At 40.5% G+C, this 23,675-nt stretch overlaps 1 protein-coding gene across 1 annotated transcript in view; it reads left to right on the forward strand.

Annotated features, from left to right (window-relative positions):
- NIBAN1 (niban apoptosis regulator 1) overlaps positions 1-23,675 on the forward strand; it is a 158,456-nt gene that overhangs the window by 67,597 nt on the left and 67,184 nt on the right. Inside the window, exons 2-5 of the mRNA XM_032291160.1 lie at positions 85-215; positions 4,632-4,763; positions 8,333-8,447; positions 12,723-12,890. Coding sequence (XP_032147051.1) covers positions 85-215; positions 4,632-4,763; positions 8,333-8,447; positions 12,723-12,890 — 546 coding nt within the window. The remainder of the gene's footprint in view (positions 1-84; positions 216-4,631; positions 4,764-8,332; positions 8,448-12,722; positions 12,891-23,675) is intronic.

Here is a 23,675-nt window from a genome sequence, read left to right on the forward strand (position 1 = left end):
GACTGGAGGGATGGTTTTGGAACTATGTAGATAGGTGGATATTCTTTGCTATACTTCAGAATTCTAATTCCCATATTTTTCTAGGGAAAACTGAGGCTGCCATCAAAAACTTCAGTCCCTACTACAGTCGTCAGTACTCTGTGGCTTTCTGCAATCATGTGCGCAGTGAAGTAGAACAGCATAGAGACTTAACATCACAGATTTTGAAGACCAAGGTAAGCCATGGATATTTGGTTTACATGATTTTCCCCTTGAAGAAAGCTATATAGCACACAATATTTCTGAAATAAACAATAATTTGAATGGCAGTTTTAAAAACTCTGCTCTGAAATCATTTCATGCTCAAAAAGCTATATTTGCCTGGAAGTTAGAGTGTATGATTTATTGTCGCTGATATAAATCGTATAAAAAGGAAATTAGCATGAATCCAATATCGTTATGTATTTTTCCCACATGGATGCTTTGCTATCAGAAAATTTGACTTACTCTAGTGAAGTTTAGTTTTTAAAAGTTATTTCAGTGCCCTGCGCTACAGGCATTTTCATTTCGGTCATTGATCAAATATGATTTTCTCTTTGAATCCCCTGATTTATTCTTACTCCTTTGCTCCCTTATAATAAGTAACCACCACCTCAACAAATGTTTATTAGCACCTACTGTGTGCCAGGCTGTAGTCCAAGAACTGGGGAATTAAGACAAGATCTCTGCCTTCCTGGAGTTTATATTCACATGCAGGAAACAGACAATAAACAAATTAAAATCAGGTGACATAAGATAATAATAAATGCTAAAAAGAAAAATAAAGCAAGAGTCTTATTTTATTTTATTTTTTAGACAGAGTCTTGCTCTGTGGCCCAGGCTGGAGTACAGTGGCACAATCTCGGCTCACTGTAACCTCTGCCTCCCAGGTTCAAGTGATTCTCCTGCCTCAGCCTCCTGAGTAGCTGGGATTACAGGCACCCGCCACCACACCCAGCTAATTTTTGTATTTTTAGTAGAGATGCGGTATTCACCATGTTGGTCAGACTGGTCCTGAACTCTTCGTCTCAAGTGATCCACCCACCTCGGCCTCCCAAAGTGCTGGGATTACAGGCGTGAGCCACTGCACCTGGGCTAGAAGGTGGTTAGGGAAGCCCTCTGTGGAGATGACATTTAAGCACAAAGTGGAGTGCAATGAGAGTAGGCTGAGTGAATATTCGTGAGAAGAGTATTCCAGGCCTATGGAACAGCAAGTGTGAAGACCCTGCCACATAGACAGAAGGTTGGTCTGCTGGGAGCACTATGAGCGAGGGAGGAGGTACAAACAATGACAGCAGAGATAGGTCGGGACCACATCATGTCAACCTGTAGGTCACAAAAGGGTTTTGATGTTTTGTGATGGGAAGTCCCACTGGAGGGTATTGAATACAGACTGGCATATAATTTTTTTTTTTTTTTGAGGCAGAGTCTCGCCCTGTCGCCCAGGCTGGAGTGCAACGGCATGATCTCGGCTCACTGCAACCTCGGCCTCTCAGGTTCAAGTGATTCTCCTGCCTTAGCCTCCTGAGTAGCTGGGATTACAGGTGTGCACCACCACACCCAGCTAATTTTTGTATTTTTAGTAGAGATGGAGTTTCACCATGTTGGTCAGGCTGGTCTCAAACTCCTGACCTTGTGATCTGCCTGCCTTGGCCTCCCAAACTGCTGGCATTACAGGTGTGAGCCACCATGCCTAGCCCAGAGTGACATATAATTTTAAATGATCTGTCTGGCCTCTCTGTAAAGAACAGACTATGGGGCAAGAGGGAAGAATGGAAACTGGTGAGCAGGATACTATAGCATCCAAGGGAAGAATGATGCCAAATTGGGCTAGGGTGTTGATGGCCATGGTTGTGAAGAGAAGTGTTTATGATAGAGCTGACAGAACATATTGTTAGATTGGGTGTGAGATAATAGAAAAAGAGAGAAATACATGATGACTTCTTGGTTTTTAACCAGAGCAAATAAGTGGCTGGAGTTGTCTCTTACTTAGAAGGAATAGTCGGGGTGAATGGGATCACAAGTTCCCTTTTGACTATGTTAGGTTTGAGATTCTAGTTTGGCATACACCTGTGGAAATATTGAATAGGCCATTGAATGTTTTCATTTGGAGCTCAGCAGAGTGATTGAGGCTGGAGAACAGAAATTTGGAAGTTATTAGCTTATAACTAGTATTAAGACCATGGACCATAAAAGAGGAAAAGAATATAGACAGAGAAAAGAAATAGTACATTGACCCCTTCAGGAAAAGGAGAAGGATCCAGCAAAATGGACTAAGAAGAAACAATCTATGGAGTAGGAGAAAAATCAGAAAAGTATAATGTCCCAGAAGGCAAATAAAAAAGGGGTTTCAAAATTAAGAACTCAATTCCATTTGTAATAGCCACCCCACCCAACACACACACACACACACACACACACAGGAGTACATTTAATGAAGGAGATGAAAGATCTACATAAGGACTACAAAAAACTGATGAAAGAAATTGTAGACAACACAAACTATGGAAACACATCCCATGCTCAAGATTGGAAGAATCACGATCATTAAAATGACCTTATTCCCCAAGCAATATGCAGCTCCAATTCAATTCCTATCAAATTACCAATGTCATTTTATTATTAAAAAGTCAAAAAATAACAGATGATGTGGATGTGGAGAAAAGGAAATGCTCATACACTGTTGGTGAGAATTAAATTAGTTCAACCTTTAGGGAAAACAGTGTGGAGATATCACAAATAACTAAAAAAGAACTATCGTTCGACCCAGCAATCCTGCTACTGGGTATCTACCCAAAGGAATAGAAATCATTATATAAAAAAGACTCCTGCATTCATATGTTTATCACAGCACTGTTTTTAATAGCAAGGCCTTGGAACAAACCTAAGTGTGCACCATTGGTTGATTAGATAAAGAAAATGTGGCATATATACACCACATGATGCTGCAGTCATGAAAAAGAATGAAATCTTTTGCAACAACATGGATGGATCTGGAGGCCATTATCCTATGTAAACTAACTCAGAATCAGAAAATCAAATGCCACCTGTTTTCACTTACAAGCAGGAGCTAAATAATGGGTACACATGGATATAAAGATGGAGAGAATAGACTCTGGAGACTCCAAAAGTGGAGAAGGTGGGAGGGCGAGTGAGGGTTGAAAAATTACGTATTGGGTATAATGCTCAAGATTTGGGTGATGGGTACACGAGGAGCCCAATCCCCGCTCTTACACATAATACACCTGTACCCCTTGAATATAAAATTTAAAAAACCTAAAAATAAAAAAGAAGGGGTTTCAAGAGAGAATAAGTGATAAGTGAGTCACATAATGCTGAGAAGTTAACCAATAGATTTAGCAGCATGAGTATATAGGGATAACTGATTGCTTTCCCTCATAAAACAGTGATCTCAAAATTTAGGAGCTTGTTAAAATGCACACTCTAGCCCACAGCCTCAGAGATTCTGATATACTAAGTCTATGGTGAAGCCCCATTTTTAACAAGCTTATCAGTTGATGAAATGGCCCAGGTTTTAAGAAAAGCTGCACGTAAGAACTACGAAATTCAGCTTATACCATGGTTTTAGTCTCATTTAAAGAGAAGAGATTCTCTCTTACCTTTTAATGAAGCAAGATAGGAGACTGCTTCATTATCTGTCAGGATAGAATATTAAGCACTGGAATTTGGAAGGGAATTTGTTTCATCCCGTAGGTGATTCTTAAAAGAGATTAGCATATCTATTTTTTTCTGTATGGTTCATTTAAATTTTTACTTGAAAGTAGAGGGGTAAGTTTCTGAAGGCACTGTGATTTTTTAATCAAGGGAAAATAGATTAAATTCAGTGACATGTAAAAGACAAGAGGCCCATTTGTATATTTTGAAATAATATGAGAATTGCACAATGAAGCAGGATGGGAATTATCCTTACAGAATTAACCCAGTGGAAGATGTAACTAGGAATCTAATGGGGATGACTGTACGACACATATATCGTCATGGTTGATGAGAAATCCTGAAACTATTAAGTAGCAGAGGTAGAACTGAGGTGTTCTGGCTTGATACCTGCTTGTTCTTTAAGCAAATAGCAAACATGATCTTGAGTAGCATGGAACAGGGCCCATGGCTTTGGGTTTAGGAAAACCAGTGAGCATTGGAGGCTACATCCACAGGTGTAATGAACAGGGGCATGGCCTGTTAATTCTCCTGCTTTGTGGGGATTAACCCTGAGACATGTTCAGGGTGTCCAGGTAGATATTCACACTTACATTTTCCTGCCTCACTCCCTCTCTCCCATGGAGTTTATCAAGCATTTACTGAGTGCCACATGTATATGAGGCATAATAACCTTATTACTGTAATTCCTTCTACTATATGCTTCTGTTCCTATAGCATAATTGAGGGAAATGAAAATCGTAAAAATACTAATAAGACAAATATTTGCATTGGGTCAAGAGGAGTAGGAAAGGGAAATTGTTGGGGGAGAGGAGGAAGCAACAGTTTCCCAGAAGATAGTTTTCTAAAATATTCCTTGAAATATCACAGATAACTTAGTGGTAGCAAGGTATGTTATCTTTTTTTTGTGATAGTTAATTGTATTCATCTTCTTTAAGCCACCATTGACGCCTGGAACTATTTTGTACGAAGCAGAGCTGTCACAATTTTCTGAAGACATAAAGAAGTGGAAGGAGAGATATATTGTAGTTAAAAATGATTATGCTGTGGAGAGCTATGAGAATAAAGAGGTAAGACACTTTTTTGTTACCATTGGTTCTTCCACTATTCTTAAAAATGTGGCTGGGTTGATTGGTGTGCCCTCTCCTTAGAGACTGATTCATTCAATAAGCACTCATGCATGTAGGTACCCATTTCAGCTAACAGATATTGATTGAATGCCTACTGCATACCAAGGGTTACGAAAGGTTCTGGGTGTACAGCAGTTGATAAGATGCTTGCCGTCTAGTGGCAAGATAGACTTTGAAGAAGCGATTGCAAGTGTTTATAAGGATAGAAGGACCAGTATTTGGCATATGAGCCTTTCCTATGATAATTCAGCCTCGAGGTCTTTCTCAGCCACTGTCCTGATGTCTCCCTAGCTCTGCTCTGCGTCCCTGTCTTCCTACTCTGAAGCCCTGTGCATGACAGGTGGCTGGGGAATTATTTCGTAGGTTGTTATTAAATTTGAATCTTCCTGGGTTTGCCTGGGTCCTAGGAATTCGGAACACCTCACATACTTTATTCCCATGAAGGTTCTTTTTCATTTTTTTCTGGTTATCTCATTATTTTCCTTGTCTGTAAAATGTGGAGAAAATGAGATAATGTGAGTAAAGCATCCAGCACCTGGGAGGACTTCAGTTGTTATTGGTTCCCATTTCTTTCCTTATGTAGGGAGGTAGTGTGGTATATCAGGCAGTGAATTTGGCAAACCAAAGGTTAGGTCAAGTTGTGCCATTAACTAGAGGTGAACTCACTGACAAGTGACTTCTTGTCTTCAGGCCTCAATTAAGCCAGACAGTTAGGTCAGATGATCCCAATATCCTTCCAGATCTCATACTGTACACATTTTTTAGTTGGCATAGGCCCTCAAGCTCCTTTTGAAATGAACAGTTACTGTTTATCAGTGAAGAATAGTAACAGATTTAAAACGATGCTTTCTGGCCTCTAAGCTCAAGAGTAGTCAAGAGTGCTGGGCACAGTGGCTCATGCCTGTAATCCCAGCACTTTGGGAGGCTAAGGCAGGTGGATCATTTGAGGTCAGGAGTTCGAGACTGGCCTGGCCAACATGGTGAAACCCCATCTCTACTAAAAATACAAAAGTTAGCTGGGCATGCTGGTGTGCTCCTGTAGTCCCAGATACTCGGGAGGGTGAGGCAGGAGAATTACTTGAACCTGGGAGGTGGAGGTTGCAGTGAGCCAATATCACGCCACTAAACTCCAGCCTGGGTGACAGAGTGAGACTCCATCTCAAAAAAAGAAGAAGAAGAAAAAAAAGAAGAGTCAAGACAACCTTCATAGATCACTTTGAGGACTACTCCTGATGCTAAACCGTTAGGAAGAGGCTTCAGACTGACAGACCAATCTGTTTCCTTCTCATTTCTGATGGAAAATAGAAATAAAATATACTACAAACTTATTTCACAGGCTACCAGGCAAGGCTCAAGTGCTCTCTTGGATAGACTTACTCTTTTCAATATTTATTAAGCTAATATTTTCTCTGCTTATCAATATTAGGATTTTTTCAACACTCAATTTGTACTTAGCAACAAAGTATCAATACACTACAAATAATGATGATAATAACAAGTCACTTTATGTTTTGTGTGGCCCGTTAGAGTGTCCTTTCGGAGGAGCTTGCGGAGGGACAGTGTAGCGTAATATGGTTCATGCTATCGGCTTTGACTCATACCTTTACCGCTTACTAGATATGCCCTCTTGCCTAAGTTATAAATCTGGAGCCTCTGTTTTCTCATCTGTAAAATGGTGAGCGTGATTTCTTTGCCATGGTGTTGAGAGGAATACGTGAAGGAATGTACTGAAGCAATTAGCATATGGCTGGGCCTGTGGTAAAGCTGGAGCCCAATGTGGAGCAGTTGTTGGTATGATTATTAACTCACTGGGAGGACACAGCCCTGCATCTTGTTCTTGGATTTATTAAAGCTTTTCACTGCATTCGTCACTAACTGAAGTTTCATTTTCATTTTGAATCGAATCCTTGCTCTCTCAGCTTGCAGTTTACACATTGCACTGTTTTTTCTTTGTTCATCGTTTTTCACTGAACCTGTTCAGATTGTTAAGATACGGTGACTGAATTTGGTAATAATGAAGTGTTTTTTAAAACTTGGAATTTCTTTAAAGTCCATGCAGTTTGTCATAATTTCTCAAAGTTTTAATAATATCTTGTTTTTTTAATTTATAGAAATATCTTGTAAAATTGTATCTAAGAGTTATGCATTATGTACCTGTAAGTTGTCTATCATTTTATTTAGAGTCCAATTTTGGCTGGCAATTAAACAGGAACAGTGAAACATTCTCACTTGATAACCAGTTTGTATTTTGTATGCATTGGGGCTGGACAGACATGAGTATGAGTTCTGGATGTGTCACCTACTCACTGCTGGGCCACGGACAAGTTATTCAGTCTCTTTGAGCTTCATGTTTCCCATTTGAAAAATGGAGATAACATCTAATGCGTAGTACTGTTTTGAGGATTAAATGGTGTAATGCTTACAAAAGTCAATATTGGGGCCTGTTATAATTAATTCACATTTCCATCCAGTCTAAATCAAACTGCTTCTAAATCTTCTTAATATCATACAAGTTTAGATTCTTCTCTTATATTCTGGTTCCCTGACACGCTTAAGCAGTTGATTAGTGGTTGTTACAAGCACGAAGACAAGCCTTTTAGATATCTGAGAGTTTGTTTTGTTTGGATGTCTTCACTAGCTTATTGCTGCAGAATGTGTTATCGTTACTCTGACTATGTTGCTCAGATCAACATTATTTAGTTATCTCCAAGAGTATATTCTAGATTTTGGGTCTCAAAATTTCTTGGTTTCAGTTCTCAACTTGCCTTTAGGTTACTAGTTTCAAAATTTTGCCTTGGCTTAAGCCCTCCCATCAGATGCACACACTTAAATTTTGTCTTATCTCTATGTCCTTGTGGGCATATCTGCTTACCAAACCGCTTTAGCAACTCCCAGTGCCTCTTTTCTGTGTCTCAAATAGCAGAGCTTCTTGTCTGCTGGGCAGGATTTGTTCTGATGTCACAATGCTGTACTTCCATCGCAACCGTTTTACTGCAAAACAGTTCCACATCTAAGGGAAAAGTAGTAGCATATTTTATCATGCCAACATTTTAATGTTTTGATGAAAATCCATGGTAACCATCATTGCAGCTACGTGTTGCACAGTCTCATTAGTCATCATATGTGGCCCACATCAGCCACCAAGCACTCTGTGCAGTGTTCATGTGATTGTTACCTTTGTGGTTATTATCAGAATGATTCAGGTGTTAGCAACTGAAATGGTAAATGTGATACGGATTTTCTGGAAGTTACTGAGATTATGTTTTCCACATTCAAGAACATATCTACAGTGAATCTCCCTGAGATTAGGGACTCTGATTTACCATGTTGTGACCATCACACAAAAGTATTAAAATATTTTTTGAATAAATAACTGTAACTCAATAACATAGTATGGGGATTGCTATCTCTGGTGGTATCTGAGTCTATCTATTTTTTATATTCCTGATATTTTTCAAAACTCAAACTGGGAAAAAAAATATCATTTCTGGATGCCTTTTCTTCCCCAGGCCTATCAGAGAGGAGCTGCTCCTAAAAGCCGAATCCTTCCAGCCGGTGGCAAGGTGTTAACCTCAGAAGATGAATATAATCTGTTATCTGATAGGCATTTCCCAGACCCTCTTGGTGAGTTGCTGACCATTCTTTTCCAAGGCAAAATGACTAGGCTTCTTTGTTTAGCTGGAGTTGTATTTCTCAGTGAAGGAGAGGGATTTCCCTTCAGGGACATTTGGCAGCATCTGGAGACGTTTTTGTTTGTCACAATTGGAAGGCGGGTGCTTTGGCATTTAGTGAATGGAGGCCAGGGATGCTGCAAAACATCTTAGCATGAACAGGTCAGACCCTAGCAATGAAGAATTATCTGGCATAAAGTATCAGTACTACCAAGGTTGAGAAACCCTGGGCTAGACACCCAAGCCCCACAGAAAAATGGAAGATGTGATTTCTCTAGTTTAGGAAAACATTTTACCACCTCTGTTATTTCTAATCCCATTCAATAATACATAGCCAGTCTCTGTGTTTCTAGCACGTGGAAAATGTGCTGTCAGCCAGGTATCTTGAAGCTTTTAGACTATATTGCAGGCTTTGATAGTACCCCACAAGGCAGCAGAAATAAACAGGTAGCGCCCAGTCCATGAAATGCACAGTCCCATCTTTTAGTAAGCAAGCCTGGACCTATCAGGGAATGTGATTTTTCTACTTTTGGGATGATATGCAGCAAAATACCCTAAATAGACAACCTTTTAATAAGTGTTACAGTAACTCATAGCTACTGTGTTTAAAAAAATTGCATGAATTTGCATATATATGAATAAAGCTGGGATGCTGCCATGGAAGGAGAATTGGGAGATTGGATTTTTATCTAGTTCTGGCTGTGCCACTTACCACATGCTTTAGCTTAGCTGGCTGCTGAACAGCTCTGGTTTCTGTTTCTCTAACTCAAAAACAGGGCTTTGAACTTAAGAACATAGAAGGGTCTTTCTAGCTCTACCCTGCTTTGATTCTACTACTTCATTCTACTTTTTTCATGTGGAGAAATGATGGATAATATATAGACCAAATAGGGCAATTCATAGAGATTCATGAAGTGTGGATAATGTAATAACTCCATCTGGCTTTGTGTAAATCATACTACACAGTAATTACTTGGTTCTTGAAGACAGCCCTGGTTCTTATTAATGGGCATAATAATTTCATTAGAATTTATGGAGAAAAACATAATCATTTTATTAATTGTTATTTTGGTGCTGACTGCTTAGCATAATGTTTTTAATAACACAATTACAGGATTGGTACATGAACCATAAACCAAGATTAACAAATTATTACTAAGTAATTCATGCTAAAACAATACTTTATGTGTACTATGCATATTATTATATTTTCTTTTAACATCTACTTATATGTCCTTGGCAGTGGAGCTGCAGCTAGAAATGGGAATACCAACATGTTGACTCATCCAAATCTCTCAAAAACTTTCCAATGAAATCAGTCAGAAGAGACAATATATTTATTGATTTATTGCTGAAATCATATTGTAAAGAATGAAAAGGACTAAAAAACACAAGTCCTGTGTGATTAATGCCAGTTGGCCAAGGCTTCAGATGGGGAATTTCAATGACTTTTTAAATTATGTGGTGTGGTCTTCTGACTTTTAAAATAGAATATTCTACAGTAGATCGTTTGTGATATTCTTGTAACTCAACTTGGAAAAAATTCACTGATGGCATCTGGAAAACTGTCCTAAAAGGTTAAGTGAGAGATAACTAGAGGCCAGTAGGAATGAATTTTATGGGCTTGTCGAGGCTTTTAAATGCAAAGGGTCAGTGTTGCTTTTGGTTGGTTGTACAAAATTGTGACATTCTTGGAGATGGCAAGGAGGATCATTTGATAAAACTATGTCAGTCAGGAAGACTGTGATACTTCTGTGGAAAGAATAAAGGCATAATAAAGATGGGAGGAATTAACCTTGCTTGAGAAAAAGCATTAGAGGCTTATGAATATGTGCATTCCTTTTTTTTTTTTTTTGAGACAGAGTCTCACACTGTTGTCCAGGCTGGAGTGCAGTGGTGCGATCATGGCTCACTGTAGCCTCAACCTCCTGGGCTCAAGTAATCCTCCCACCTCAGCCTCTTCAGTAGCTGGGACCAGAGTTACATGCCACTATGCCTGGAGAGGAAAAAAAAAAAAAAGAACTGCAGAGATGAGGGTCTCACTCTGTTTCCCAAGCTGGTCTTCAACTCCTGATCTCAAGTGACCCTCCTGCCTTGGCCTCTCGAAGTGCTGGGATTGTAGGCATGGGCCACCGTGCCTGGCCAATAAGTGTATTCTTTACAGAGTGTTCGGCTGAGTTGGTACAGAAAAAATAGCCCTATGTTTTGCTAAAGTAATTCACTTATGTGGCATTTTATTGGTTAGAATCTGGTTCACTGCATACAATAAAAATCTCATAGTTTTATTATCTCACTAAAGGTATTTAGATATTAGTCCAGGTCCAGTGTGGACTGAATTTGTCAGAGGCTCAGGCTCTTTATTGCTTTCTCTCCCTTTATTTCTAGGTCATGGCCCTTATTGGCAGAGTCCAGGGTGGCTGCTTAGCCCCTACCATAGCACTCTCACTTCAGATAGCAGGGAGGAGGAAAGGAAAGGAGGAGGATACAGTCACTTTCTTTGGAGATACCTCCAGGAAGTTTCATATGCCACTTCAGTTGACATCTTACTAGACAGAACTTAGTAGCTGTGGGTACACCAAGCTGCAAGGGAGGCTGGAAATGTAGTCTTATTTTATGCAGTCACTTGCCCAGCTGAAAATCAGGGGCTTTATTCTCCCCAGAAAGGGAAATAGATGTTGTGTTACAACTACAGGTGTCTCTCTAGCATTCATTCATTCATTCATTTGTTCATTTTCATGTTGATTCATTCCCAGCGTTGTGCTAGGTCCTGGTGGGTCAGGGCTTGTGCTCACAGTGCCTTCTGCTCTGTTACCTTCAGATTCCAGATATATGGGAACAGGGCTCCCATATATTCCCAGGAATTTATTCTTAAACCAATCCTGATTTATTAATTTGCCAGTAACTGAGTCAGTTTTGTAGCCTCCCTTGTGGTTATGATTCATTTCCCGGTATTCCCAATGCTTTCAATGGCATCTTAGAGAGCCCCTCTTCCTTATCTTCCCCTGAGAATGAGATCAGGTCCTGTGCAGTTTGCCTCCCCAGGGAGCAGAACCACAGCTACATACTGTGAGCACCTAGAGACGCAGACTGCATCTTCCATAGCTTTGTATCCTTAGCCCACAGCACAGTCATGGAACACAGCAGATGTTCAACTTCAGTTTGTTGAGTTAAAAATGTGCTATGTTAGCCTAGGAAATTTTTTTTTTTTTTTTTTTTGAGATGGAGTTTCGCTCTTGTTACCCAGGCTGGAGTGCAATGGCGCGATCTCGGCTCACCGCAACCTCCGCCTCCCAGGTTCAGGCAATTCTCCTGCCCCAGCCTCCTGAGTCGCTGGGATTACAGGCACGCGCCACCATGCCAAGCTAATTTTTTTTTGTATTTTTAGTAGAGATGGGGTTTCACCATGTTGACCAGGATGGTCTCGATCTCTTGACCTTGTGATCCACCCGCCTCGGCCTCCCACAGTGCTGGGATTACAGGCTTGAGCCACCGCGCCCGGCCAGCCTAGAAATTTTTTTAAAGCCCTATACAATGGGACTTTTACCCCTTCCCTCAAAATCAATTCCAAGGAACTCATTTTAAACCTGCTACTTTTCAGAACCCCTACATAAACCTTTCTCCTTTCCATGCATTGCATTCCTATTATGTGATATTGCCCTTGGCTAAATGAGTCCAAGTCTGTAAAAAGACAGTGTTTCGCCTTGTTGGCCAGGCTGGTCTTGAACTCCTGACCTCAGTGATCTGTCTACTTCAGCCTCCTGAGTAGCTGGGATTATAGGCATGCGCCACCACATCCGGTGGTGGTGTGTGCTTGTAATCCCTGCTACCTGGATGGGAGGCTGAGGCAGGAGAATCATTCGAATCTGGGAGGTAGAGGTTGCAGTGAGCCAAGATTCTGTCACTGCACTCCACCTGGGTGACAGAGAGAGACTTTGTCTCAAAAAAAAAAAAAAAGAAAAGAAAAGAAAAGAAAGATTGTGTGCCTTTTGGCCTCACTATCCCTGTGGTGTTAGGTAGGAGGTCAGGCAGCTGGGGCTCTGGGACAGGGGATGCTAGTGGAGGGATGCTAGAAGAGCCGGCACTCCTAGTTTTCCTGCCCTGTGAAAATATCTCACCAACTTTCCATCCCATAGGCTGCCCCAGATAGTTACCCTCATGCCCTGAAACACATGTTTGAAATAAAAGATACATGTTTTAAAAGGTACTTGTGTTTTCAATATTTCTTTAGCCTCCAGTGAGAAGGAGAATGCTCAGCCCTTCGTGGTCCTGCCCAAGGAATTCCCGGTGTACCTGTGGCAGCCCTTTCTCAGACACGGCTACTTCTGCTTCCATGAGGCTGCCGACCAGAAGAGGTTTAGTGCCCTCCTAAATGACTGTGTCAGGCATCTGAATCACGGTATGGCATGGCTCCCCTCTCATCACTGGGGCAGGGCGGGGAGCTGCTCTTGCTGAGTTGTCCTGGTCTGTCAGCTGTTGCAGTGATGATTCTTCTTCTTCTTTATTCTTTCTCCTTCTCCTTCTTCTTCTTATTTCTCCTTCTTCCTCTTCTTTCTTCTTCTTCTCTTTTTTTTTGAGACGCAGTCTTGCTCTGTTGCCAGGCTGGAGTGCAGTGGCATGATCTCAGCTCACTGCAACCTCTGCTTCCCTGGTTCAAGCAATTCTCCTGCCTCAGCCTCCTGAGTAACTGGGACTACAGGCGTGCGCCGCCACGCCCAGCTAATTTTTATATTTTAGTAGAGATGGGGTTTCACTGTGTTGACCAGGGTGGTCTTGATCTCTTGACCTTGTGATCCCCTCACCCCGACCTTCCAAAGTGCTGGGATTGTAGGCATGAGCCACTGCACCCGATTCTTAGAAAGTGCCACAGATGGTGCTGCCCGAGGGAAGAAGAGGGAAACAGGTTAAGTGAGAGTTCTGTGTGCAAGGGGCCTGGCCTGCTTGCTGGTTTTCAGGCGGGCCTGGGAGGCCCCGGTGAAGCAGAACGTGGGGCAGTTATCTGGCTACAAGTTGTGGGGGGACATTCTGACTGCCCCGAGTTTATTCATGTAGACTATTTTGCATATAATTCACTCTCCTCCTTCTTGATTTAAAAAATCTAAATGCCACCAAGAACAGGCTAGTTTTCCCTGGCAGATTCTAGTCTTTATGACATTTCCTTTTTATTTTCACCTTTATTTCTGAATAACAGTTACTCAGTTAAGATCAGCGGCATAGTTCGTGGTAACCTAATAATTTGTTTCTGAATCAGTGGTTCTCAAAACTTTAGGGTTCTTAGGAATCACCAGGAGAACTTAATTAAGCCAATATTCTTAGACTTCACCCCCAGACATTCTGACTCACTGGGTCCACCACGGGGCCTGGGCTTGGCATTTCCAGCACACGGCTGAGTGGAGCTGATGCTGCTTGTTTGAGGACCGCCCTTGGGGTGGTGTTGCTTCACACCATGTTGCCTCCAGGCATGGACTTAACTAATATGACGTCTACAGTAAAAGAGACTTCTCATTCCAGTACGTGATGTTTTTGACTACGGATGTGCATGCCGGTTTTTCTAGACTCCACAAAGTCTTCAGCTACAGATAACTGCGCTCTTTGTTGTTGGTCCTTGGAAAGGCAGCCAGTCTAAGAGCGCTGAGGGCTTATGCTGTACCAGCCTCTATGTAGGCGTTAGGAAGAGGATAATGAAGCATGCAGAGTTCCTGTCTCTAGGAGTTTAAATTCAAACATTGAGGATGGATAAACACCCACCAATTATCATTTGAAAGTTATCACAGTTAATGTGTTAAAGAGCAACTAGAGGTTACTAACGAGTGAAGAAGGGAGTGTGGAACTTTCAGCTCTCCAGGGGAGGCCTCTCTGAGCAGGTGACATTTGAGCTGAGTTACCTCACCCTTGTGCCTTTATTTCCTAATATGGTGAATTTCACTGTATACTTATTTTAAAATTCAGAGGTTTCCCTGAGAGTGTCAGTCTCACAGAGCGAGAGTCACTAGTGATGCATCTCAACTAACTTTTGGTTTTAGCTGTGTATCGATGGGCACTCATGGAAGGGGGTAAGATCAGTCTGTTCTGCCATAGCAACTCGGAGTAACATTCATCAACATACTGGCTCATAACTAGTTAGGGACTTTATAAAAGTGGCACTCTCATTAAAATCTTGCCTTGTGGTTTTGATGTGCTAGAGACAAAGAATTGCCCAGCCCTGACTGCTCCATTTAGCTCATTTTCCAATACACTTGCCCGTCTGTGTTTAGGGCCTTGGTCTAGTAGGAACTTGCAGTTGGCACTCAGCACGGAAACTGCCAAGTTTCACGGAGCACAGAATGCTCCCTGCCCAGCCAAATGGGACTTACTGCATTCCCCCTTTCATGTACATAATAGGAATTTCTCTGCGGAGTTTTTGGATGTTGTGTAGCCTGCATTTAGACTCCATTTATGGAAGATTTCAGCCCATTCAAAACCTCACTCTGCTCTCCAGTATGTTATCAAAGGCACCAAGATAATGAGGTCTAGTCATATTTCCCTGGTTCTGTGTCACATTCCTCTGCCCAGAAGCTGTTTTAGCCTCACTAAGGCTTTATGCAGACTTAATTTGGCATAACTTCCAGTAGCTCCAGTCAGAACCAGAGACTCATAACATCGTAGGGAACAGTCCTTGACTATTGTGGGCCAAGGAGTGGGCCTTTCTTTTCTCTCCCCTTTTTCTGTTTTGACAGCACGGTGTACCACTCATCTTTATTGTCTGTCACATTTTCTGTTCTAGCCTCTGCCTGTTACTCATTGTATGATTTTGAGTAAACCAGAAACAGGTTTTCACAAGCTGCCAGTTAACCACTTTTCCCTATAATTACCTGAATAGTTAAGAAATAGATTTGAAATTAGGGCTGGGATAAGGGCCAGAAACCCTGAGGTGGCTGCCGGGAGCCTGCTATCCTCTACCCGCATGCAGGTGAGGAATGGCTATCAGCCTGCTGTGGACATTGCCTCATTGGCTCTCAGGCCACCGTGCTTCTCTGTTGACAACTGGGTCCTAGGCATTCCAGTGTCAGAGGCGTGTGAACCAGAGCAGCCCCATCTTAAATAGGAGCTGGGTAAAATGAGGCTGAAACCTACTGGGCTGCATTCCCAGATGGTTAAGGCATTCTAAGTCAGAGGATAAGATAGGAGGCCAGCACAAAATATAGGTCATATAGACCTTGCTAATAAAACAGATTGCAGTAAAGGAGCCAGCCCAAACCCACCAAAATGAAGATGGTGATGAGAGTGACCTCCGGTCGTCCTCACTGCTACCCTCCCACCAGCACCATGACAGTTTACAAATGCCATGGCAGTGTCAGGAAGTTACTCTCATGGTCTAAATAGGGGAGGAATAAATAATGCACCCCTTGTGTAGCATATCATCAAGAAATAACCGTAAAAATGGGCAACCAGCAGCCCTGAGGGCTACTCTGTCTGTGGATAACATAGGCATTCTTTTATTCCTTGACTTTCTTGATAAACTTGCTTTCACTTTGCACTGTGAACTCACCATGAATTTTTTCTTGCACAAGATCCAAGAACCCTTTCTTGGGGTCTGGATCGGGACCCCTTTCCTGTAACACGAGCAGCTGATGCTAGGCATTGTTAATCTCGCTTGGGGTTCCAGGACATGTTCCTTAGTACTCAAATTCCACCACAACCCAGACTACTTGCCCCAGGAATGTTGGGTCTGAATTTGGTTACATGTTCATGTTCATTCATTCTGAATCTGGAACCCCCTTGTCCTGTTCTTCCTTACAGGGTGGGCGTTTCCTATTTAACCCTGATGGAGGGCCTGATTATGCCCTGTTCTCTAACTGTAAGGCTAGCTCCTGAGGTAGGTAAGGGCCATGAGAGCTCTAAGTTTCTCCCTCCTTCAGAGGAGAGAGCAGCCTTTAGGAGCCTCGAAGATCATTTGTATCCTAAGGAGAATAAAGAGGTGTGTGTGTGCGTGTGTGTGTGTGCATGCACATGCTCACATGTGCACCTTTCACATGTGTTAGTTTTTTTTCTTTTTTTTCACTCTCTTTTTTATTGTACTTTAGGTTCTGGGGTCCATGTGCAGATCATGCAGGACCGTTTCATAGGTACATACATGGCAAGGTGGTTTGCTACCTTCATCCCCTCATCACCTATATCTGGTATTTCTCCCCTCATTATCCCTTCTGGGATCCTGTGTTATGTTTTTATTTAGTTTTGGCAACTCTTCATTGGGCAGGCATAAGAAAATCCCACAAGATTAATCCTTAGTAAAACACCCCACTCTACCTCACTGGACTAAATGTCCAGCCCACTGCATAACATGATCCTACAGTAGCTGCTGTCCTCTGTCCCTTTTGGAATCACACTATATCCGTTGTCCCTGATCAGGGAAGGCCATGTTTCTGAATGTCTGCTGCCACAAAATGAGACTTATGTAAAGCCAAGATGTTCTGAGATAGTCCTTGTCCAAAATGCAGTCCTATTCTTTAGAACTTTAGTTTGCAAAATGTGACATTGTAGTTATAGGATCCTGGCAATACAGAGGGCCAAACATATGTGATACGGAAGAATGATCATTATCAATGCAAGTCTGTTTTTCCATCTCAGAATAATCATTTCTTCGCATGTAAATGTGCAGGAAGGAGAAAAAGTGTTTCTGGCAGGAGGAATAGGATATGTGAGGGCCAGGAATAAGACAGGGCATGGACCATTAAAGGAACAGGAAAGAATTTTGTGTGACTGGTGCTTAGAGAGGAGAGAGGAGGACGGGCAGGATCCATGCTATTGAGGGCTTTGTGATGCATATTAGGAACTTGGGCTTTTTTATAACAGTAATAGGACGCCACTAGGATTTCAAGTAAATGAGCAACTTCATCAGACATTCACTTCAGAAAGGTCACAGTGGCTGCAGTGTAGGCAGTGGATGAGAGGGTAGCATGGTGGGTGGCCAGGAGGCCATTTAAAAAGCTTTGGCTGGCAACAGATGACAGTAGCTTGCGCCAGAGTGAGGGAAGGCATTTGTCAATATCATGCCATCATATTCAGCCTAAAGGATTTGGGGGAACAGAGGAACCGGATGTTAGAAGGCAGCCATCACTGGATGAATGGTGATTCTGGAAAGGAGGTGGAATGCTGGCAAAGTTTTGTTCAACAGTGCTGTGCTGGCTTGAAGGACAGCCAAGACTGCCACTAAACAGGTGCCAGTTTTCACATTGTCATGAACTCTAAGAAGAGGGGACAATAGAATATCTGGGAAGCATGAGTGCACACAGGTTGAAAAAGATAGTATCAAAGAAGAGCCCATAGAATTTTGGTGAACAGACCACAACAATGTAAAGGTACTCTGCAAACCAGTGCTTCAAGTTGGACTAGTTCAATCACTTATGACAATGATGACATCCATGATTGCTTATATAGAGTGTGTCAGGTGGAATGTGGAGCTATAACAGTGGTGGTGTGTTGGAACTGGTTACTCTGTCAGTATTACATGCTTTGAGCTCTTACCCCAGAAATCCCATGCCTTTATTAGATTTGATTTCGATACTTATAATTTTAGGTGTTCAATAAATGTTTTAGGATTAAATTTAATTTTAGAAAAAAAGAAGATCTTACAATTCAAATCAGACAGAGCAAATCCTCTTTGGTGTGTTTATTTGAATATGATCGTTTTGCTGTCCAACACTCAGCAGCAAATCTCAGATCTGTTTTCCCCAGCTTATTTCTTCTTGGAGCCTGTTGTCACCTATGAAGCAAGTTCATTACTGGTACCTAGTGCGGACATCAATCAATTCTAACTGAAAACAAACAGTGAATTTTAGTTTGCAATATGTGAAAACATACTTTTGAATTTTATGGCACATGCTTAAGTTTATGGACATACACATATCTATGAGTTGGAAAATTCTAACTTATACTTAGGCTCCTTTGGGCACTTTACTACAAACTAATAATGTTTAGAGGTAGATAAGTAAGAATATAATTCCTGTGACATATCTTTGAATGGTTTTACTTATAAAAATATTCTATAGTATAGATGTGTTGCATACGTAAAACCCTCTATGCACTGCAAGCAAAATGCTTGCTAGTTACTGTTTAATAAATAAATAGATATTAATTTCCAGTTTTCCTAGGAGTATCCAAAACAAAATTCTTTAAAAGTATTCTCTCTGCTTGAGCTACATTCTCTTCCGGAGTTTTAGCCTGTGCTTTTTGCCTCACATAGTTAATATTCTACAACTATAAATATTCCTCCCTGTCTCTGTGAGTGTGTGGTTTTTTTTGTAGGAAGTAATCACTCCCTTACCTCCTCCACTTCCCTCCACCCTGGTCCATGAAACTCTAAATTTGGTCCCCCAGTTTTTAATTATAAGGCTCAAATAGGTCACTGCTAGTTAGTGACTGAGAACCAACTCTCCCAACACCTGGTCTTTGACATCTGTTCCAGTTCTACATATCATGTTGTCTTTTCAGTGTTATTTTATGAAAGACTCATCTCTTGGGCATTTTAAACATGCTGCTATTAAATCAAACTACTCTTTGCATGATATGTTTGCATGATCCAGAGTAAAGCAAATCCAGAGCTATTCACTTGCAATTACCTGAGACCCGGGTATATCTGGCTTCTCGATAAATTGTATGATCTGACTTTAACTTGGTATTTTGTCTACAGGCTAACCATGACTATATCTTTTAGTTTAGCAATGCTCCATGGACAAAATAGCTGATAGCATAGCTTGTCTACTGGTTAATTTAGTGTAGTTTAAAATGTAAACCAGGTATTATTTCATGCAATTTAAGTAAAAACTCTAATTTGTAAAGGAAGATTACACTGCTTGTGAAGACATGGGTTGGAATGCTTTAAAAATAATAGATCTAAAATATGCCTTGATATTATTTATAGTTATGGATTTACTGTAGTTACTTGAAGCCCTCAAAGCAATTTAAGAGTTAGAACAAGAACAGGTTTTTATCAGTGACTAGAATAAACAGAACTGCTCTTTCGTAGCCATTCAGTGTTTCTCCCTGGCAGTATATGGGATATATAGTCCTGGATTCACTGTTGTCTAAAGCTGTGTTGCCAGGAACTATATTTGAATACTTCTTTTGGCCCATCAAACATGGGGCTCTTTCCTTGCAACCACTGACTTCCACCCCATCTCCCCCAGTTCCAATGAACCAAATAGTTATTTGGTATGAAAGTCTAAAAATTGTGTGGTTATGATAGTTAAGGATGACAAATTGGAACAATAATTTTAAAAAGATTACACAAGCAGAGTTAAAGTTCATTTAAGCAAAAGAAAAATTTTTTTGTTCATGCTATTTAGATTGGTTAGATTCCAACATCACTGGACAGTTTTTGATATTATTATAATCAACTGTGGCAAAGCCTGAATAACTTTCAAGTTTTGGGTTTGTTTTTCTTTTCTTACTCATAGATGGGATATATTACAATTGAAACATACTTATTAAAATTACATAGTAAATGCAATGACTGTTTTAATATGTGGTTAGATAATCAGCATTATGAAAGGAATCTATTTGGCATATAGCCCGGGATATCTTTTAAATATAAACATCCAGGAGAGCTTGGATAAAATTCTCATCTGTTGTTATTGAACAGTGAGTCACATTCATTCTTCCCATACCATGAACAAGCTTGGAGCTATCATTTATTCTTTGTTTTGAGTTTTTAAAATTAAATATTGAGTACGTAGAGAAGAATGTTTATAAAGTGTGTATAAAGTATAAATAACGTTATTGTTATCTCTGAAATTTCTTATGTGTCATTCCCTGATCCTATATCCTTCTTTTCCCTTTGAGAAAGCTCCGTACTAGATTTTATATTTTGCTTTCCTTTACAGCTTTATCACATATGCTTAATCATTTTGTGTATTTTTACCTTTATCCATATGGAATTTCACTACATTTCTTCCCATGGCTTCTTTCTGTTCAGTATTATATTCCAGTGTTTCATCCATTTTATTGCTTGTAGCTGCAGTTTATTGACTTTCAAAGCTAAACATATTCCATTATATTAATATACCATAATTTTGAGTATCCATTTTACTCTAAATAGACATTTGGGTCCACTATTTATTATTAACAGTGCTACTGTGAACACTTGCTGTTTGTTGCTGGTTTATAGGCATTTAGTTTTGATTTAGTTTGCTAATATCTAAAGGAATGTTCACATCTTTGTTAATGAGTGTATTTGACATGTAATTTTCCTATTTTTCAGTGGCATTTTCAGATTTTGCATCAAGGCCACTTTTGCTTTATAAAATGATGCATTTTTTTTCCTTCTCTATAATCCGAAATAGTTTGTTTAAAACTGGAATTATCTGTGAGTGTAATATTTGGTAGAGTGTACCTGTAAAATCATTTTAGTTTGGTGTTCTCTTTGTGAGGAGATCTTAAACTACTGAGTTAAATTTTAAAATTGTTACAGGATTACTCAGTTTTTCTATTTCTTTTCTTTTTTTTTTTTTGGAGATGGAGTCTCGGCTGGAGTCCAGTGACACCATCTGGATGCCCTGCAACCTCTGCCTCCCTGACTGAAGCAGTTCTCCTGCCTCAGCCTCTAGAGTAGCTGGGATTGCAAGCACACACCACCATGCCCGGCTAATTATTTTGCATTTTTAGTAGAGATGGAGTTTCATCATGTTAGCTGGGCTGGTCTTGAATTCCTAACCTCAAGTGAGCCTCCTGCCCCAGCCACCCAAAATGCTGGGAACACAGGCATGAACCACCATACCCAGCCCTAGATTTTCCATTTCTTAACTCAGTTTTAGTAGGTTATACTTTTCGTTTTATTTTATTTGACTTTAGGTGCATACTATATCTGGCATTTCTCCCCATGTTATCCCTCCCCACCCTCCGCTGTCTCTCCGCCACCCCCCCGCCAACTGCCCCCAGTGTGTGATGCTCCTCTCCCTGAGTCCATGTGTTCTCATTGTTCAACACCCACCTATGAGTCAGAACATGCGATGTTTGGCTTTCTGTTCTTGTGTCAATTTGCTGAGAGTGATGGTTTCCAGATTCATCCAAGTCCCTACAAAGGACACAAACTCATCGTTTTTTATGGCTGCGTAGTATTCCATGGTGTGTATGTACCACATTTTCTTTGTCCAGTCTGTCATTGGTGGGCATTTGGGTTGGTTCCAGGTCTTTGCTATTGTACACAGGGCTGCAATGAACATACGTGTGCATGTGTCTTTATAGTAGAACGATTTATAGTTCTTTGGGTATATATGCCCAGTAATGGGATTGCTGGGTCAAATGAAATTTCTATTTCTAGATCCTTGAGAAGTCGCCACACTGTCTTCCACAATGGTTGAACTAATCTACACTCTCACCAACTGTGTAAGAGTGTTCCTATTTCTCCACATCCTCTCCAGCATCTGTTGTCTCCAGATTTTTTAATGATCACCATTCTAACTGGCATGAGATGGTATCTCAATGTGGTTTTGATTTGCATTTCTCTAATGACCAGTGATGAGCATTTTTTCATATGTTTGTTGGCCTCATGTATGTCTTCTTTTGAAAAGTATCTGTTCATATTACTCTCCCACTTTTTCATGGGGCTGTTTGTTTTTTTCTTGTTGATTTGTTTAAGTCCTTTTTAGATTCTGTATATTATCCATTTGTCAGATGAGTAGATTGTAAAAATTTTCTCCCTTTCTGTAGGTTGCTTGTTCATTCTAATGATAGTTTATTTTGCTGTGCAGAAGCTCTTTAGTTTAATTAGATCCCATTTGTCAATTTTGGCTTTTGTTGCCACTGTTTTTGGTGTTTTAGTCATGAAGTCCTTGCCCATGCCTATGTCCTGAATGGTATTGCTTAGGTTTTCTTCTATGGTTTTTATGGTTTTAGGTCTTATGTTTAAATATTTAATCCATTTTGAGTTAAATTTTGTATAAGGTATAAGGAAGAGATCCAGTTTCAGCTTCTTGCATATGGCTAGCCAGTTTTCCCAACAACATTTATTAAATAGGGAATCCTTTCCCCATTGCTTGTGTTTGTCAGGTTTGTCAAAGATCAGATGGTTGTAGATGCCTGGCATTATTTCTGAGGCATCTGTCCTGTTCCATTGATCTATATCTCTGTTTTGGTACCAGTACCATGCTGTTTTGATTACTTTAACCTTGTAGTATAGTTTGAAGTCAGGTAGCATAATGCCTCTTTGTTTTTGTTTGTTTGTTTGTTTGCTTCCTTAGGATTGTTTTGGATATGCAGACTCTTTTTCAGTTCCATATGAATTTTAGGGTGGTTTTTTCCAATTCTGTGAAGAAAGTCAGTGGTAGCTAGATAGAGATAGCGTTGAATCTATACATTACTTTGGGTAATATGGTCATTTTCATGATATTCATTCTTCCTAACCATGAGCATGGAATGTTTTTCCATTTGTTTGTGTCCTCTCTTATTTCCTTGAGCAGTAGTTTGTAGTTCTCCTTGAAGAGGTCCTTCACATTCCTTTTTAGTTGTATTTCTAGGTATGTTATTCCCTTTGTAGTAATTGTGAATGCGAGTTCACTTATCATTAGGCTCTCTGTTTGTCTGTTAATGGTGTATAGGAATGTGCGTGATTTTTGCTCACTGATTTTATGTCCTGAGACTTGGCTGAAGTTGCTTATCAGCTTAAGGAGATTTTGGGCTGAGACGATGGTGTCTTCTAAATATACAAACATGTTGTCTGCAAATAGAGAAAATTTGACTTCTTTTCCTAGTTGAATACCCTTTGTTTCTTTTTCTTACATGATTGCCCTGGCCAGAAGTTCCAATGCTTTGTTGAATAGGAGTGATGAGAGAAGGCATCCATGTCTTGTGCCGGGTTTCAAAAGGAATGCTTCCAGTTTTTGCCCTTTAAGTATGATATTAGCTGTGGGTTTGTCACAAATAGCTCTTATTATTTTGAGATACATTCCACTGATACCTAGTTTATTGAGAGTTTTTAGCATAAAGGGCTGTTGAATTTTGTTGAAGGCCTTTGCTGCATCTATGGGGATAATCATGTGGTTTTTGACTTTGGTTCTGTTTATGTGATGAATTACATTTATAGATATGCATATGTTGAATCAGCCTTGCATCCCAGGGATGAAGCTGACTTGATCGTGATGGATAAGCTTTCTCATGTGCTGTTGGATTCGGTTTGCCAGTATCCTATTGAGGATTTTCGCATAGATGT

Source organism: Sapajus apella, unplaced genomic scaffold (genome assembly GCF_009761245.1).
Source record: "Sapajus apella isolate SASKATOON/1434 unplaced genomic scaffold, GSC_monkey_1.0 scaffold25, whole genome shotgun sequence".
Lineage (NCBI taxonomy): Eukaryota > Metazoa > Chordata > Mammalia > Primates > Cebidae > Sapajus > Sapajus apella.